At 41.4% G+C, this 20142-nt stretch overlaps 1 protein-coding gene across 6 annotated transcripts in view; it reads right to left on the bottom strand.

Annotated features, from left to right (window-relative positions):
• The window catches only part of HERC4 (HECT and RLD domain containing E3 ubiquitin protein ligase 4), a 44435-nt gene extending 24998 nt beyond the window's left edge, over positions 1-19437 (bottom strand). For 2 of the 6 annotated variants that reach the window (XM_055720269.1, XM_055720272.1), the window contains exons 1-6: positions 10311-10457; positions 9314-9469; positions 7794-8085; positions 4834-4993; positions 3482-3558; positions 897-1118 (exon numbers count right to left, since the gene is read on the bottom strand). In XM_055720269.1, the coding sequence (XP_055576244.1) occupies positions 897-1118; positions 3482-3558; positions 4834-4993; positions 7794-8019 (685 nt within the window). In that variant the 5' untranslated portion in view covers positions 8020-8085; positions 9314-9469; positions 10311-10457. Of the gene's footprint in view, positions 1-896; positions 1119-3481; positions 3559-4833; positions 4994-7793; positions 8086-9313; positions 9470-10310; positions 10459-19416 lie in introns of those variants that run through there. The other 4 variants (XM_055720270.1, XM_055720273.1, XM_055720271.1 and 1 more) reach the window with 3 other exon arrangements.
• Between the last annotated feature and the right edge of the window lie 705 nt (positions 19438-20142).

The raw sequence follows: 20142 nt of genomic DNA, 5'->3' as shown, positions 1-20142 counted from the left end.
TGAAACGTGATGCTATATAGAACACTGAGGTCACATACATTCCAAAGAATATGCAGAAGCAACTTGATGTCTCCCGCCAAAATCTGATTTCTGAAAAGTATGTGTAATTTTCTTATTACATCAGTGTGACCAGATTTAAAGCATCAATTCAGACACACATTTTAGCTACAACACATTTTTCTAATTTTAAATGGTGTTGACAACAATGAAGCAGTGAGAAAATTCAAATTCATGAAACTAGCTATCGATTATTCAATACTAAACCTGACAGCATACATTCCCACCTTGGCACCCTGTGCACAGATAGCGTGCGTGTAACATAACACAACCAACAAAGAAACCATTTTTTGTCTAACCTAACCACTTGTTTAAAATCATTAATGAGCATCAACAACCTAGCAGAGGGAATTTTGGAAATGGTTCGCTAAAAATCATGAATGATTATCAGAAGTGGCCTAAGGCAGGCAGATACCCACATGCCAGTAAGAAAACGATTTAAGATGCCTTACATGTGTCCTCTAAGCACAACCGAGTAGTTTTGATGGATTACTGGTTTTGTCAAGCTATTTCATCTACCTAAGATTCAGTTCAAACTGTAACAGCTGCACAGTACTTTAATTCAATCACATTCAGAAAGTTTAAGTCACAGAAAAGTCTAGAAGAGGGAAAGAAAACCAAGCAGGCTAGAACTTCAACGTAACACTCAGAATTTTCACTACAAAACAGCTGAGGAAAAAAAAACCTCTGTGTCTTCCTTATGCGCCCTCACACGACATCAGCACACTCCAACAATATTCAAGAAAGGTTTGTTCTGTCTGCTCCTTTTCTAGGAATGTCTTTACATCCACAAACCGGGACCTTCAGCCTGAAATTTTACTGCAGTAATGTTTACTTACCATTATCATCATTAAGACCCAGCTGCCCAAATTTATTGCGTCCCCATCCAAAAATGGCTCCAGAAAGAGTTAGTACAAAACTATGAGCTCCTCCTGCTGCAATTTGTGCAAAAGGGATTCCCAGCAGAGATTTAATCACATGTGGCGAGTTTTGTTTTTTATACTCATAACCTAAGCCCAACTGGCCATATTTATTCTGTCCCCAGGAAAACACTTCACTTCCTGTTTAAAGGGGAAAAAAAACCAAAACCAAGAAATACAATTAATATAGTTTAATTATATAAAGTTTATTTACTGTTAGAAAAGCTAAAAGTTAAGACAGTTACTCTACAAATATTTGCGAGTTGGAAAATGTATACAATTACTGACTTCTGAAGCTAAGCGTTTGTGTAATTTGCAGACATTCAACACAAATATTTAATCGGACTGAAAGTATTTAAATCACATTTTAAACCCCCAAAATTGCTCTTAACATCCTTGTTTCAATAGTGTTAGATAAACTGAGTTCAGTTATTACAAAGCAAGACGCTGTTCCATTGGAAGTTCCACTACTGCATATAGTTTTATACAGAGATCTTGCTGAAGTTGAATACTGAACATGCAAAAATTTCCAATTTCCAATCACAAGGCTCATTTAAGCTTTTGTAGAGCAACATACTTAATTTTCACATACAATTTAAATGACATACTTTAAATTGTAAAATATTAATGATCAATGAAGCACAAAATTTACAGTGTCATTTGATGCCTTATAAAGAAAAAACATTTTGAAGAAATCACAATTAGAGCTATTTATATTAAGATTGCCTCCAAAATAAAATGTTCTACTGAACAACCAATGTTTTGCCAAGGTATTGACTATCCTGAAGATCACCACCTTATTACAAAGACATTCTCCTTTTGCTGATGTGATACATTTCAAACAGTAACATTACCTATGTCTCCTACCTCCATCTTTCCAGTAACAGTTTTATCAAGATGGGAAACAATGAAACCCATCCCCTGGGGTACAGGTCTCTCAGATTTTATGTATTTATTTAAACAACAACCACCAAGCCAAACCCAACCAGACACAAAAAAAACAAAACAAAAAACAACCCAAAAAAAAGCCCCAAACCATTACTTTAATACAAAACAATCTTCCTAACACCAAAGAAATCCTATGCCAATCATTTATCACATGAACTAATCCATCTGTTCAATATCCCATACGTAGATCTGAAGATAGGACAAAGTCTCCTCTCAAAATGCCCAATTCAAGTTAAGTTCATCCCATTTTCCTCCCTATGGGGGTCTATTTTTAAGACCATAACCTTGCTACATTGTAAGAGAACTTGCAGAAATCCTTGCTATCAGAAAAAACCCCAACAAAACCCCACCCTACAACGCACATGAAAACCAGAACCATAGAGCTGCAAATCTGTGAACTGGCAACAGGATGGTGATGCTGTACTTGCAGCTTATAACTATTTAAAACACTTAAGTGAATTTTAAAGTATAAACTCCTATTATATTCTTGCACCTTTGATCAACAGAACACTTAGCACAATTCTGACACTCCCCACACTCTACTGCTCATCTTAACCCAGGCAAAGGGTTATTTGTAAATCTCTGCCTGTCCTGAAAACAACAGACCCTCACTAGGTTGTAATGGTAAAGATGCTTGGGAATACATAACAGCACAGAAAACTCAGTATGAGCCCACAAAAAGTCACACAAAGGATCAAGGCACATACAGTCAGTATAAACTGTTGTATTTAAAGAAAAAAAACCCAACAAATACATTCAGGATATAATTAATGCCTCCCTCCCCACAGCTTGTTTAGTTTACATTTCAAACAGTGTTAAGAAACACTGTCAGACTACAATCTTTCAGGAATTTTTGCTTTGAGTTTCTATTTCCATTAACCCTGTCCAGCAGCCACTTCTTGCAAACCTAAGTTTTGGCCACAACTCTGCTTTGTCACAAAGAAACAAAGAGGCAACAGATTTAAATTCACACTCCTCTCTGGAGAGCTATACAAACCAGACATGCAATATTCTTATACAAGTGAGGCCAACTAAGTATGTTCTCACAGCTCTAGAAAAACTTTGAAGACACGTTTAAACCTTTCAAAAAGTGGGTTATGATGTGACGTTAAATTTTAACTACAGAAGCACCAATAAAACAGACTTTCCAATAGAAAAGCTGACAAGGAAGTCATCATGTGAAAGCCTCAGTAACTATTTTAACCTGTGACTTCTAGACTAGTGACAAAATGGCATGCTAGCAGGATGAAAAAGAAAGGGGACCAGAAAAAGGAGAGAAACAAAAATGAATTTTAAAAGGAAACATGAAAGCAAGATGATAAAAAGCAAAAAAGCATAAGAAGAAAAAGCAGCACAGCCCAACATTTGTTTGTGGGTTGGTTTTTTTTCAAATTTGTTACATTCAAGCTTCCATTGTTAAATTACACTTCCCCACCAACCTGAAATCCCATCTGTGTTAAGCAGTAGCACGTTTTAAAAAAAGACAAAATAAATGTTGAAACCTTTAGAATTACCTGGTAGGAATGTACACAAAGCTTCAAAAGAATTTGGCTTACCTTTTGAGAGTGCTAGCGAGTGATAATAACCACAAGCAACTTGAACAATTTGGATCTCTGATAAGCTTTTAATATTTCTATTGGAATAAGAAAACAGAGAAAGAATTAAGCTACTAGGCCACGGTATGAAACAAAGTCACACCAAAGGGTAATAATATACAATAAGTGAATCCTTTTCACTGAAGTATATATGAAACTAATTTCAATATTGTAACTTTAATTAGAAATGAAGAATTAGGGAGGTTCATGTGCTAGGAAGGAGATGTCACACAGGTGAGTGGAAGAAATTAATACTGGATGCAAGAAGAAAATGATCCCTACTTTCTAGTGTCCAATAGAAAAATGGTTTTACAATCATTTTCTATCAATATTAAAGACTGAATAAAGTTGAACACTCAATTTTTCATCTCTACCAACACTAACTTCAATCAAAACTTCCATTTACAGAGCTATTAAGTATTGCACAATAATAGAAAGAAGTTGCAAGTACATACAAATGTGAATTAAATCTAGTATGCCTTCAAGTTCTGATGAGAAAACCAGGACTTTCTAAAAGGCCTGTGGGCTTTTAAATTTGATACAGGAATAAAAAACCCTTTCTATTAGTTATTTATGTCTTTCATATTTAGACATGTCACAGATAGCCACAATGAAGTTATGAATACTAATGTTCCAAGGAATTGTAACTTTCATGTGTCTTTTGCTTACGTAAAATACAAAATTAGAAAAAGCCTCCAGCTTGCAAATATACAAACTTTCTGCTACAGACAGTTGCACTGATTTCAGTGAATCTATTCATCACAGTAAAAATATGAACTTCAGCTAGCTGGAATGCTTACAGCATCCTGAAAACAAGCAAATGAATCTGGATACCATTCATTTTTATAACTAGAAGGCATATCACTTGATCTCAGCTAAAAAAAAATTTAGGGTGAAAACTGAAGGACAAAATCAGATCACAAACATACCTTCCTCAAACCTACTCCCACAACCGGTTTTGAAAGTTTAACATTCTACTTCTCTTTAACTTCTTTTAAATGGCAGTTGTCAATCCCCATTTACATTCTTGAAATACCCATCCTACTTTCCTAACATAACTCTCATTCTTAGTAGATGACTATTAAAGAAAAAAAAAAAAACAAAACAGAACCCAAGACCAAACCAAACCCATCACACACTTCTCACATAAGCTGACTTTTTGAGAAAGGAAACTGTCTACAGCATGCAAGTGCCACAGCTAAAATACACTAATGTGCTTTTTTAATTGTAACAGCAGAATAGCTTAACCAATGGAACTTAAGCACTTTTTTTCCCCAAAAAACATAACTTATTACATACTAATTAATATTAACCTGGGTACTCTGACGCATTCCTCTGTTCCTGGCAAGCCAAGCTGTCCATCAGTAGCCAGACCCCAAGCATATACCTGACCCTTGTCATTTAATGCAAGAGTGTGGGCTTCTCCACATGACACAGCTACAATATTTTGGGCATCCAGCGCACCAACATGCTCTAACAAAAAAAAAAAAAAAAAAAGAAAGTTAGCTGTTTAATAAAAGAAGCTACTAACTAGGTAGTATCATTCAAGACAGTTATACTCAGTACTAAGATATCAACTAAAATGACACAGAAGCAAGCCCAGAAATGTCCCAAAACATCCTTTATTTACAATTATAAGCATGCTATTCTAGAAGTACGTTGAACTTGACACCCCAAAGTAACTAAACAACTGTATCTGGAGCTATATACAGAAGTGCATAAAAAAGTGCAGCTTGATGGCTCCTTCTAATCCTCCCATCTGAAAATGAGCACAGAAACTCAATTAATATTAAGGCCAAATAGATTATCGTCAAATGACTACACGTGTAGACATTATGTAAGAGGAAAACATTCCACCACAGCAAATTAAATTCACCTATTCATTATTAACAAAAAAGCCTGCAGAACAAGGCAGGGCAAATTAAAGACTAAAGCTACTGTTTTTGCAATGAGCCACACAATGTCCTTCTTTATAATGCAAAATACTGTAGAAACAGAACCTACAGAGCAATTTTTCTAGATATACAGTGCATGCCTCTGAAAAGCAAACACTAAAAGATCTGTGACTTTTTTCCAGTAGCCTGCATCAATACACTGGGAAAAACTCAAATTTTGTTTTTGTGCTTATGATCTGTGATCAAAAGTCTTTAACATTTTCATGTTAGCAACACTGAAGTGGAGAATTATCATCAGAGCCTGTCGTTAAGGTTGGACTTTTCAACAGTCCCCTTAAATAAAACGTTAAAGCGGGCTTTTGTGCCCTGTTTTCAGACACAGAAATTCTATTCCTGCCTAAGAATGGCAGAGGGCTGAAAAAGCCCGCGTATTATCAATGCAACAAGTGCTGTAAACGCAGCCTAGCATAGCCTAACTCAATTCAAAACAGTAGCTAACATTATCTGCAACGTGACAAGCACTCAGTCTCCAAAATAAAGTAACACAGGCAGCAGACAAATTCATTTTTTTAAACAGGTGGTCTGATTAAAGAGGTTACCACCCCAGTTCAGCCCATTAGAGCCTCCACAGCTCTGTCAGTGGAAGAGGTCATGTAAGCACTCTCCAGTTCAGGCAACAGCATGCAGATTAGCTCAGACTATCTTCACCAGCTGCTAAACTAGCCAGGCTGACTTTGCCTAATACGGATTAAGGAACATCTACACAATCCCTATGGCAAGCAGAGCTCTGTGGGGAGGAAAGAGGGAATGCACAGCTAGTGACGCTGGTGACATGGAGGTGGTAAAGACAACAAAATTATCTTCAGGTAGCAAAAATACATTCAAAAGAGAGCATCCACCCATTTGTAGAGATACTGAGCCTCTTGAGGCTGCACAAGTGAAGTTGTCCCAATGCACTGACTTCATGTTAGAACATTCAACAGTATTGTCAGTAATCTCTAGATGAAAGAAAAAATACGGAGGACATTACAATCCTCATGACCACTGTGTCGGAGTGTGTTAAAAAAAATAAAAGATTTATAGTAGATGTTTGTCCATTACATAAAAAAGCTCGTAAAAGACTGTTTTAAAAAACCAAAAATTAAGTCATGTATTTTTGTTGTAACTGTTAGATTTAAAAGACAATTCAGCATCATTTTCAAAGTGGGTAACAAGCATTCAGAGTAAATTTGATACGCTGAGTCATTCGTGTTCATGAATCATGAATTCATGTTCACGAAGCTGAAGTTTGCACAGGACTAAAGTTCATCAGTTTTAATATCCATTTACTGTTACCCAATAGAAGTCCAAATTAGTTTTAAAAAGTTACTTATCAACTACACAAAAAAAATCTTTATTTGGTACCAAAGCCAAAACTCTGAAGGAAGAACTGCTAAAATATTGCATAATGCCTTGTTTCCATCTGAAATACTTCTATCAATAGTTGTCCCAAGAAACTTGAAAAATCACTCTAGCGGTGATTAGAAGAAACTCTTACTAAGCCTCTTCCATTTATGTTATGCTGTAAGTACTGTCAGAGGCACTGTTCCCTATCTCTCAGTAGCACGCAGATATGACTCACATGCACAGCTCTGAAAAGAGCCCATGTGCACACTCCTCTGCAGTCCCTGCAAGATGTTTACCCACTTCTGCTATAGAACTGCGCTAGCAGGAAGCAGAAACACGTGCCTAACATAGATAGGAAGAAAAAAGCCCAAATAAGTTTTACACTGCATCCTTCAGGCTTTTCCAAACCCCCTTCCTGTAGCACCGCTCATGCTGGAAAGTCTTTTATCAGAAGTTTTATCGTTAGTTCTTAAAAAAACAGAGAATTAAGAACATTGCTTTTACCAGACCTGCTCTACATCAAATATTAGATAATTAAAACCACACAGGACGTTTCTCAGTGACGGTATGCCAGGTATTCATTTCTACCATATTCCAGTAGCCAAATCCATACATATGCTACAATGCTAATCCATGTATTGAAGCAGGTCACCTCCCCTTCAGATTAAAGACAGCCAGCGTCTTCCACGGCCTTAGGTAAAGCAATTCTATGCTGGAAATAAAAAACAGTGGTAGTACTCAGCTGCACAGCAGGCAAAAACATGGGGGGACAGCCATGTTTCACAGCTGGTTGCTTCCAACTGTCACAAGATGCAATCCAAGCAAAGGTATGCTTTTCAAATTAAAAATATACCTGTTCTTGGAAGAACTAATATGCATACAATTCAGCACATGCGCAGACACTGGCAACCTTGGGTTTGATGTAGCATAAAAAGATAAAAAACTACATGCACCACCACACACTCTCCACAATTCATTAATTCTAAACTTACCGGGTCTTTTCCTGGCTTTTTCGTGCCCCAGTTGTCCTAGATCATTGCAACCACATGTATAAACAGTCCCATCATCCAGGACAAAAACAGTATGTCTCAGTCCACACCCTACATCTCTGACCCTTTTATTTAAGAAAAAGTCACTTTTTCTGGGTTCTAAAACAATCTCTTCATCAATTCCACCCAATCCAAGCTGTCCAAACGATGCATTTCCCCAGCACAACATGTTTACGCTTCTCTGGATCACAGAGATCTTCCAACTTTGCTTTTCTAGAATATCCCTTCTGCGTAGCTGTTCCAAAAAAAAAAAAAAAAAGTAGGGTTTGTCAGTATTGTCCCTAACATTTATATTACCTTCTATCTAGCATGTAATCCACAAGTTCACTTTCTATATACCAATATAACACATCAAACACTTTTTTAAGAGTGTGATTTACTTTTTGCACAGTATTTACATTAACTCTGCATAAAACGTTTTCCCTCCCGTTTCCAATACAACTTGTAAGATGTGCAGGTCCTCAGTTTTATATAACTTAGTTTCAAAAACTTAAAATATTCTTCATAGAACTTCTCTAATCCCTAATCCAGATCTATACAAATGGCAGTCACAACCAATTTTAGCCGGTGGAAATGACCTCACACGCCTTTTTAAGGAGACAGTACAGGCTAGTTTCTTTATACAAGGATCTCCAGAAAGCACTGTGTACAGCCTCAAGATCATCCCCAAAAACAACACTTGACTCATAGCTTGGAAAAAATTGGTCAGCTCTGATCAATCCAGTTACACAACCCAAATAATATGGTGTCAACCATTAAATTTAAACAACTATGAGGCAACCAAACTTAAAAATACATGGCTGAAACTCAAGTCCCCTCTCTTGTGCTGCAATCAAAAGCGGCTACAGCCTCATCGTTACTCTACTGTTAACTGGAGGCCACACACACAAACTTGCCCACGCAGACCCCTGTGCCTAATGCCGAAACTGCAATTACCAGTATTTGTGCTGACGAACTCTGCACCTATTTAGAAAGGATACAAAGCTACACATCTCTTTCATTTTCAGTATTGCACTCAAAAGAATTTATGACAATGTTTTCACTATTACTTATACTACACTTCGGCGACATAAGTTTCCACACATTTTCAGAGCAATTTAAAAATCAGTGCAACACAGTATAAAACTGCTACAAATTTTCATCTGTGACCATTATTTGGAAGACAGCATGTAAAATGGAACGTGGAATACAATGCACTTACAAATGCATTCCATCTTATTCTGCCAGGTCATAACACATGTAAACCGCCTAAACAAAGAACTGCTCAGAGAAGCAAGCCATCAGTTCGCACCTAAGCATTACGTAAACCAAAGGGCAGAATTCTTGCCAGCACAATAGGATGAACTATTTTCTTTGTAAACATCAAAACACAGTAAAGAAGATGCCTACACCTGCGATCTCACAAAAAAAAAACCCCAAGCAAAAAACCCCAAACAGCTTAAAATATATTGCATTCTGTTTACCTATCTCAGGAGATGATGCATGATCAAGTATTTCCCTAGCTATATCCTACCACATTCAGAAGGGGACACCAACATGAAATCGTCTTCGGTTAAGACATAGCTATGCAACAGCAGTTTTGACACATCTGTAGCAGTGACTGCAGTGCAAGCTCCAACCTGCAACACAAGAAGTTAGAAGAGACACGTGATTATTACACTGGTTTGAGATTTTCATCGTCAAGATTTATCTCCATCTCCAGTGGGGCAAAAAGCAGGAAAGTTCCCCTTGCTGTTGGCACAGCTATCCGCTCCCGTCGGGGTGTGTGTGGGGGTGTGTGTGTGGTGTTTGTGCTTTTTTCTCTTCAGAGACAGCAGCCAAGTAAGTTTTGCACTTGGATGGCAAATCACGGCAGTATTTCACCCCTGCGCGTAGCCGTGGCAGCCAGCTCACGGTGTCAGCTGCTGGATGCTACCACCCGTGACGTCAGCAGCAGCCCAGTGACACCAAATACCGAACGCGGGGGAAACCACCCCGCTCGTTCCGTACCGGCGCGGCGCAGGTACCGGCGCTGCGGGCACAGCCCGCCGCTCCCTCAGGCGGGGGCACCGCCGCTCCCGCAGCGCCCCGCGGCCCCAGGGCGGCGCGGCTCCCCCGGGCACGGCCGGCCCCGCCGGGGGGCGCGGGCGGGGCGGGGGCGGCCCCGGCGGAAAGGCGCAGCTCGGTGGCCGGCGCGGGGCCTCCGCCCGTCCCCTCAGCGCGCCCCGCGGCTGCCGAGCGGCGTCGCCCGTAACGGTCCCAACCGCCCCGGCCCACCGGCCGCCCGCGCTCGCCTCCCCGCGCCGCGGACGCCGCCGCCCGTCCCGTCCCGCCCCGCTACCGCGGTCGCCGTCCGACCGGCCCCGCGGCTGGGCCCTGCGGGCCGGGCACGGCCGCTCTCCTCTCGGCCCCGCGGGGCGAAGGGCGGCACGCGCGGGACCGCGGGGGTACAGCGGCGCGTCACGGCCCGACGGAACTCACCGGCGAGCGGCGGCCAGGCCAGGCCAGGCCAGGCGCTCCGCTCCGTCCCGCTGCGCTGCGCTCCCCACGGCGCCGCGAGGCCGCGCCCAAGGCCGGCCCGCCCGCCGCAGGCCCCTCCGGCCACCGCGAGGGCGTGAGCAGCCCCAGCCCGGAGCGCTGACAGGGCCGGGCCGCCGCTCCCGCGCAGGCGCCGACTGGCGGGCGGGGCCACCGCGCGCCCGCTCCCCCGCCCGCCTCCCCGGCCTCGTGGCCAGGGGCGGTGACGCAGCGGCGGCGCGGCGTGACGTCAGCGCGGGGCTCGCGGGGGCAGCGGTCCTCGAGCTGCCGGGAGCGGGAGCGGGAGCGGAGCGGGGCCGGGGCGGGTCCCGGACCGAAGCCGGGAGGGAGGTGGCGGTCGCGGTCACGGTCACCGCGTCGGGCCCCGCCGCCGGGCTGTGAGGCAGCCGGGCAGAAGCTGCCGGCACCCGGAGGAGTTCGGGGGAGCGGCGCCGGCGCCCTCCCGGGGCGCCCAAAGGCCGGCGGGGGACTGGGGAAGCACTCGAGCGCAAAAATGTACAGCAGCTTGGAAACACAAACCATCGTTGCGTTACAGCACTGGTTTTACATCAGCAGTGAAAAAATCCCAATGAGCATGTTCCGGGGCAAAGCGGTCCCGCCAGGTTTGCTCGAGGAGGGCTTCGTGAGGCGTCTTCCTCCGGCCGTGCGGAGCTGCCCGGGACGGGGCTGCGCGCTGCTGCTCCCCGGCCGTGACCTCCGGAGCCCGCGGGAGCCGCCGGCCCATCTCCGAGGGCGTGGAGGGAGCGCGCTCAGTGAGCGGGAGGAGCTGGAGCCGCCGGGGCGCGGCAGGAACGCACTGCGGGGCTTGGTCCGCCTGCCCGGCAGCGGCTGCAGGCACGGCGGGCCGCTGTCCCGGGCGCGGCCGCTGCCAGCCCTGCTGCCCGCTCGCCCTGCTGCCCTGCTGCCCGCCCGCCCTGCTGCCCTGCTGCCCGCCAGCCCTGCTGCCCGCTCGCCCTGCTGCCCTGCTGCCCGCCAGCCCTGCTGCCCGCCAGCCCTGCTGCCCGCCAGCCCATGGCCAGCACAGCACGCCCCCCCACAGAAGTGGGTGCAGGTTTCTGAACTCTGCATTCCAGTTGCAAGCACTCCTCAGTGTCAGAGCATACGCAAAGTGGGCATAAACGTTTTTTTCCACTGAACACCTATCTCCAGTGGAGCAGGCAAGATACATTTACACACTAGACAAGTTTTTTAGGATTTTGCTTAGTACCAGGAGGAAAATCCATGGCAATTTTTTTAAGTAGAACACGCTGGGATTCCAAATGTGGTTTCGTTACTTAGCGGCCTCTCTGCAGTAATTCTGGGATCCACCTTTCTGTAGGTCAGGAAGTAAAAAAGGCCAGGACCAAGCACACTTCACAGCAAATCATTTTGCAAACTACGGGTACAGCAGGTTCCATGTTTGGTGTCTTTTTGCCCCGTAATGGAAAGCATTTAAAAAACAACCCAACAGATGGGATGTCTTGGTCCAGCCATTAAACTCCTTTGTGTACCTAAATAGGTAAGAGTCTACAGGACTTCTCAGGACTTGGGGTTGTAGGTTTATCAGTAAAGATCCAAACCAGAAACACGAAACTCAGACACTGAGAAAATGAGAGAGCTGCATAGCTGACAAAGGCTAAATGATGCAGCACTTTTCAAGGCAGCAAGTAACACAGGTCTGTTATTTAAAGAGGAGATGTTATTTGCCTTTTCCCATTCTGCATGTAACAACAGAAGGTTAGCAGTAGCTCTTACACATAGCAAATGGAGGAAAACATTTCATTCCTTATCTTCTAAACTTCCTTTTCCCTTTGTTTTGTGAGACCACCAGAGTGGTAACTACGAATAATTACACTGTGAAGTAGATTTTAGTTATTCATTGTGCAATGTGTCCTCTGACCAGCGTGTGGGGATGTGTCCATGTACTTGAAGAGAACATTATACGCCCAGTACAATTCTTACATAAGAAAGTATTTTGGTGTAACTGGCCTAATGCATTAAATGAGAAAATAATAATAAAATGAGAAAATAGTATGATAAGACAATAATAAAGCCTGAAACAACACACAGTGTTGCACAGACCTCAACTTCCTTCTGTGGTACACATAGCTGTTTTATTTAAAACAGTTACTTTAGTCCTAAAATCTGATTACTGTAAGTGAAATAATTCAAATGCACCTTCAAATAAAGTATAAGCCATATTTTCATTCCACTTACTACCTATCTTAGCAACTCCTCCGTGTTGGAGAAGCCATATCCTGCCTGTCTTAGTGCCTTGAGAAAGCCCCTTCCTTCATGGGGCTGAAGATAGGCAGCAGCGGGAAGGGAGTACCTGCTCTGACACCACACCACTGCCTGGCCTCCCTGGCACTCAGGGCAACCAATTCTGCATCCACTGGCATTAAATCTGCCAAAATGTGGTTCTGTAGGCACAGTGGTCAAAAGAACTGTGCGTGAGCATGCTTGCATCTCAAAATTCCCAACAACCATTATAGTACTTGCAAAAAACCGCAGTATTTTGCATTGATTGTATTGATGCAAAATACTGTGAAAACAAGAAATTTAAATCTGGTTAACTTTGGAGAAGGCATTTACTCCTTCGGAGTGCCTTAGCACAAAGGGTTTCCTATTACAATTGCACAGTCTTCTCACTGATGGTCACAACAAGTAGGAAACTATTTTCAGTTGCCCTGCCACCATTAAAATAGCAATGCTTGGCTACTGCCTGGTGATTGCTGTCAGCAAAATTGTGGTTTTTAAATTGTACCCCAGTTAATCACCCATTCAGATAATACAAAAATGAAAAAATAATATATAGTGTTAACTAAAGTATACTTTATGCTTTATCACTGGAAAATATCTTCCAATTAATAAACACAGTTTTGAAGCCTGTGGTGTTACAGCACAAAACTTTCTGTATAGCTAACAACAGAGGTGGACTCTGCTCTCTGCCTCCATTTTCTCCTGGCAACAGTCAGTACGTACTTTATAAACATTAATTCCTCATCTCAAACACCTTTGTTTTATACTTTGATGTGTCACAGAATACAGAAAATAGAAATGGGTGTCCAGAACAGCTGATAACATGAAATTAGAGATGTCAGCATTTTGCTGTGAGAAATTACTAACCTTTGTGTGAAGCTTTTGTGTAGAATATTCTTGATTAAGACAAAGGCTTTAGAATGCAAATAGCCTTACAAACAAGGTAGTCAGAACCTTTTATGCCATTTCAGTTTTACTGGAAGTTCTCTTAGTGAAAGTGGCTATGTACACAGACAGATAACTCACACACACGTTTTATATGGTCTGCTACTTTATAGCTGAGTATGTTTTAGTTCTCCCTCTGCCCACCCTGCTCACTGTAATGACTCTGGTTAGCTCAAATGCAAATGTGCTTACCAGTAAAACCAATTATTTATTAACTGATGGTGATGTGAAAAAAAATGAACTGTTTTTGACCTGTTTGTGATGGTAAATCTATCTAAATACTAAATCAAAAATATTGCAAGTTCTGTGTCTAACTCGAGGTGTCTAATTAAGGGAGCTGTTTAAGGATAAGCTGAGTTGTCATACCTTAAAATACAATAAGCAAAACCAAACACCTGCAACACCCTGTTCCCCTCATCCTCTCAGGCCACCAAATGTAACTGAAATAGCCACAAGAATTCTATTCATAGGATGGAAGATGTAAAGAAAACGGAAAAGCAGTGAAGGACAAGGATGAAACCTGGACAGGAAGATTACAGTGAAGGAAACAACCAGCTGACCTTTGCATTAGGCATGAAGCTCCCGTGCTCACAAACTCTTGCATGGATCCAATATCCCCAGGCCCACACAAACTACAACTGGCACTCAGAGTGACCACCCCATATCCTGGCAGTATGGCAGAAGCCACATAAGTGCCCAGGCACCTGCAGGTTGGGGCTTAAGATGCTGAACATTTTTGAGCATCCTACACAGAGGGCTGGGAGTGCAGCCCCTTCCCGCACGTGGCACATTCTCTTCTTATTGCAGTGATGTTTCGCACTACTACATGAATTTTTCTATTATAAATAATGCAGCAGGCCAGGTGCCAACCAAATACCAGGAAATTCCCATGTAATCTTCTGGATTTTTGGCTTAGGTGTTGGATGCTGTGACATCAGTTCCCACATCATTAAACTGGGGTTTTGGTCAGGCTGAAACTGACCTTTGATTTTTAAGGTGCAATCCTATGGGAATACAAGCTCAATAATTGAGCCAGTTCTGCCGTGCAGAGAACACGCTGAACCTCAGCTTATAAAATAGCAGCTCCAAGTGGTGCCACATGCTGCTGATTCTGACATGACACTGTGTCTTTGCATGGCAGGATGATGAAGCATCCTAAAATTAGCCTTCTTACTATTTCGTAAAGAGCAGCAGAAAGGTAGCAGCCTGCACTGAGGAGAACAAAGAGGCACAGGAGAGCACCAGAACTGAGGCTCACACACAGGCTGGTCACAACGCTTCATGGTGAGCACTCTTGGCTTCTTTGCAAATTTCTGTGTTGGACTGTTTAGTGTCATTTCTTATCCCACGCACAGGGTGACCTGACTGTGAAAGAAGTAAGGTGCTCCTGTAATCAGAGGCGGGGTGGAGGGCTCTGTTCTCTCAGAGGGGTTGGGAGACAGCAGAAGGGAAAACTAACTCTGAAAATGACACAGATGGTCTCTTTCTTAGAGGTGCAGAGGAAGCTGGCATTTTCTTCACATAATTAAGTTTGTCGTTACTGGAATAGAGTGTGGAATGGAAGAAAAAATCGTGCTGGTTTGGAAACCAGAAATACCATGATAAAGCCCCCTCTCTGTTGAGCCACACTGAATTTTTCCCGATATTCAGCTTTCTCTCCCACCCCATTTCTTGGGTGATAAAGTCCTTACCTTTACAAGGAGTACAATTTGAGAGAAAAAACCCACCTTCCCAGGCAGTAGCAAGAAGGCATGGATGTGCTTGGGCATGGGAACAGAAATAATGAAAGAAAAGGTCCTAGACCAGAGTAACGCTTGCAGATGAGGAGAAAAAAGAAACTGTAAGGAAACGTTTGAGTATCAGAGGGCACAACAGGCATGACATGAAATGGATGTTGGGGCTGATTGCTAGGAGAGAAGATGACACAGCACGCGTCTCTAGAAAGCTGAGGACTCCACCATCAGCTAGGTGTAGTAGCCTGTGGCCCTGTGCCTAGACAATTATAAGGACATGCTATTTTCTCTGGTCCTATGGTAGGACTCCATGAAGAATAGCTGTGAAGAAAATAACTCTGAGGCATAAACTGTGGCTAGTATGTTCAAACTACACCCAGGTGTTTCTGCTAGTACTTATCGCTCAAAAATATGGGACTATTTTACAACAAAGATATTTCTGTTTAGTAAACAAGACTGGACAGTACTCTTCAGCTTTTGCGATTTAATTCAGGATAAGACTCATGATTTCACACGTATTACTGAAACCCAGAGGGGCATGACACTCTAAGATCTATTTTTGTGCAGTTAGCAACTGATAGATGTTTGGTATAGCATGGACTGAAATGTGGTGTCAAAGTGGTAATGAATCTGTGCCATTTGTTGTCAACTACAGTACAGGAGATCTCTGGTCAAAAAGTGGATTAAATATTCAGAGTGGACAAAGACTCTTGGACAGATGGAAAATTAGATTTCTCTTCCTGAGGTTGTTAAGAAGCTCCACAGAAATTATGTGTGAGCAGTCAGAGCTTGGAGTCCTTGGAGGACTGTAAGTCTGAATTTCCTATGTTGTAGGTCTCAACTTTAGCACTAGAATAAAAGATTTTTAAAAATAATAATTTGATTTTGGAGACAGAAGGGAAGTGAGCTGTATGAAATGAGCAATCAAATCCTCATAGCTGTGTGAAAAATTGAACCACTGCTGCTATCCACACAATTCATATGTAGAGAAACCTATTGACTCCTCATGTTCCCAGAGATCTATGCCAATACTCTTAAGCTCCTGTTTAGGAAAGAAAAATCGCCACAATCTTGTAAGCTTTTGTTTCTGTTTACTGACACTGGAGTTGTGCAAAATGCTGACAATCTTGTTGTTGATTTTTTAATGAGTTATTTAGAGGCTCGTATTTCTCTCCAGAAAATCTTGGGACGGTGTCTCTAGGGTAAGGTTTCTTTGTTTATTTGGTCTAGCAGCATGCAAAAAGCTGTTTCATTTTAAAACTTCAAGCTTGTAAGGGGGAGGCTAAAGCAACTATGTATCACTTGGAAGCAGAAACAGTAGAGCAGCCACCTGTGCCAAATCTCCATTGCATTTAGCTGTTGGTTTTTTTTCTTGGATGAGGGAGGTAGCAGTGATTCATCACTATGTCTGATTGATGAAGGATTTCTTGTCATTGATGTCAGCAAGCCACTAGGACACCACTAAATATGATCACTGATCCCCTTCAGAAATGGTCACTTGAGGGGTACTGGATAGTCCCCACTTAACACACATATCTTTACTTTCATAAAGGAAGCATACAGGGCTATTTTCAGCTTCTAGGCAGGGTTCTAGAGCAACAAAGTCACTCTGAAACATACACAGACATAGATCTAAGAGTAGTCCTAGGGACTGGATCCCTGGGAGATTGTCCCCAAGACTGTCTCAGGAAAAGGCACAGCATTTCCACAGCATCCAACTGAGACACAGCAGCTCCTGTATGCCCCATGACCCAGTGGAGACATCCAAACCCAGACAGATTATCAGCAAGAAAGTCAGCTTGAAACTCCAATTTAATCAGAAAACACTTCCACATTATTTTTTAGCCCGTAGACTTGTAAAAAAATAATGTGCACAATGTGATAAAATTTTGCAGGCAATTCAATACAAACAATACTGTAAGCTTACAAGCTTGTAGCAAACTCAGCCAAACAAACTGGCTCTTTAACAGACAGAAATGTTACAAATTAAATTCCTTTGAGTATAACTTTTTTTTTTTTATAAAATGAACAAAAATAATGCTTATTTGGCCTTATGGCCAAGTGGTTGCTTTGTAATAAACAGCATTAGGATTAAAAATCACTTTTTCTGAGAGGCAAATGACGTGATCTTTATGATTTTTCTGACCTCTTGTTTATGTTTGAGCCTCTAAATAGCTCATCAACATTAGAAACCTGTTTGTTTTGTCTTCTGAGTTTATAATAACCATAAGCATTAAAATAGTCTGTTCATAACTATAGTAATCCCTACTGACTTCTCTGAAGAATTGTAATAGACGTGAACCTAGAAGTGTTTTGTTTATTGCGGTTACAAATAGTCATAATTTCCAGTAAGTTATATCAGCAATGATCTCTTAAAAGTCTAGTATTTCAGATTGCATTGCCTGCACATTTTGAAGTAAAATTGATGAAAACTTTTCTCTTTTGACTAAGATTTAGTTCAAAAATAGTTAATAGCAATACATACAATTTTAAAGTCTTAGCTTTAAAAGTTCCTACACCTTAGTTTTCAGCTAATTTTGACTGGACACAGAACTCAGTATTTGCCCAAGTAACAACATAACAGATATTGTTATATTAATTTTCCTGATGTTTTCTAACAAAACTATAGCAAGTTAAAAGAAATGCCATTTGACAAGTAGAACTGCAATATTTTTAAAACTATAATTAAAGATTCAAATACCATGCTTGCCTCTGCTATAATTTCTTTGGACATATGGTGATCAACATAAAAAGAATAAAACAGGAAACTAATAATATATTCATTGTCATGTATTTTCTGATGTAAGCATCTGGCTGCATCATATCCTGCATCTCAGGATCTAGAGCAGAGAGATCTTCACATCTCTGCAAAAGAACCAAAAGTTTTCTCTTGTGTGATGTACATAGAGAAAAAGTATTTCAGGATTAGGAAGCATACAGTATGTAAAGAGTTTCTTTCCCAAGTTTTTCAAAACCAGGAAAGGAAACAATAATGCATGGAGCACTGTTCTACTTCCTTAATAGTTTCAATAATGTAATCAAAAGGAGCCCCTGGGAGGGCACAGAAAGTAGCCATATCTGCAAGGTGGAGGCTGTTATTGGAGGCCTCATTCTTGGGAATCAAATTATTCACTGGTTCTTGGATTTTAAACTTCATTATCTTGACTAAGGCTAGGAAAACTCTGGAAGTTCTTTCCACTGAGTTCTTTCTCTTGGCCCTCCCTGGCCAATAAACGAAAGCTGTCATTTTCCACACTTCCCTTTCCTCCAGCTCAAACCCTCAGATGGGTAAATTGTTTCTTAATGGAAGTCAATGGAACTAATGCCAATTTAAACTAGCCAAGTCTTGATGCGTTTTATATCACAGCTCGAAAACCACAACTGAGTATCTCAAGTATGAAAAAATACATGTTTATACTCTTTTCATGCAGTGCAGTCAGCAAACTGAAATGCATTTCACATAAACTCTATTCAACACAGCATGATACCAGCAGTTCTGGCTCCCCTTCCTGCTCCAGCTCCCACTTAAAACTTCTCTATTCACTCAAACATCTTAAATCCTATTCAACAGCTGAACGCACAATGAAACACATCCACTCTATGCAGGAGGAACAATTTTCATATACGATACCCATGGGTTATTAACATTATGGTTGCGACTTTCTGAAGTATGTCTCTTCAAAATGTCTATTTTGATTTTCAAAAAATGGTGAGTAAAGATTTAGGTGACTGCCTCTAGTCACCCAAATGACAAAATCTTAGGCAATATGAAGTTATATAGATACACTAAATGAGAATATGCTGCTGGATATACACAGGTAATCCCTTAGCCTTTCAACAAATACGTAAGAAAACTGAAAGTAAATTTTTTTAACTACTTAATGAAAACATAGGCTTAGTCATATCCTGTCTTTGAATTTCCAAACTACTAAATATTTCTTTATAAAATAATGGGAATTTATTTGCTATATTGTCCTTATTTAACATTAAGCATATACCTTAAGATTATGTCTAAAATTTAGTTCAAATATTGAGCTTCCACAGCCCCACACCACCAATTAAGCGTGCCAAAAAGGTTTTGTTGTGCTTTAAAAGGCCTTTACTAATTAGATTAAATGAAAAATACTTACTATAATATTTGCATTTTCTTTCTAAGTGCCACAGTTTGGAGTCTTCCAATATTCTTCTTTTTCTAAAGCAAAAAGAAGTGAGACATTTAAAAAAGCATTTTCAGAGGCACCCTAGGCAGAAAGAGAATTCCTTTTTATAACTTGTGTGATAGCACATGGCATTACTACATGTCACTGATGTACCAGTTGGTCTAAACTTGGCTTGTAATATGTGTGGTTTATCAGATCAGAATATATTTTAAATCCTGTGATATATCTTTTGACTCCTTCCACTGAGTAAATTAATATTTTAACTGTTTGGAGATTAGACGGTTCTGGAGACTGACAACTGCATAAACAGAACCAATGGCTTAAATGTGGCCTGGGAAAGTACTCATAACCTTTTTTATTACTAGGTGACTTATTTGAAATGAATTAGAGGTTTTATTTAGTTTCCTATTATCCTCCTCTCTTTTTCTTTCTCTGTCTCTTTCTCTGTCTTATATATTTGTGAGAAAGTCACATTAGGCATACTTAACAGTTTGCATGGCTAGTCAGAATGGCCAGTACCTCCTGCTGTTGCTGCTCTGAGGTAATCTTCTGGGTCATGATCCTTACTCCAGTAAGTGAGCTTACATTATCAGTATATCACTTGTTACTCAGCTGGACAGAGTGATTCTGATACTGATGGTGTTTAATAAGCTGGTACTATCAAATTACTTTAATTTCCATCTCTGTCCCCTCTGA

Source organism: Falco cherrug, chromosome 9, assembly GCF_023634085.1.
Source record: "Falco cherrug isolate bFalChe1 chromosome 9, bFalChe1.pri, whole genome shotgun sequence".
Taxonomy (NCBI): Eukaryota; Metazoa; Chordata; class Aves; order Falconiformes; family Falconidae; genus Falco; species Falco cherrug.
This window is presented reverse-complemented; position numbering and strand designations above follow the sequence as displayed.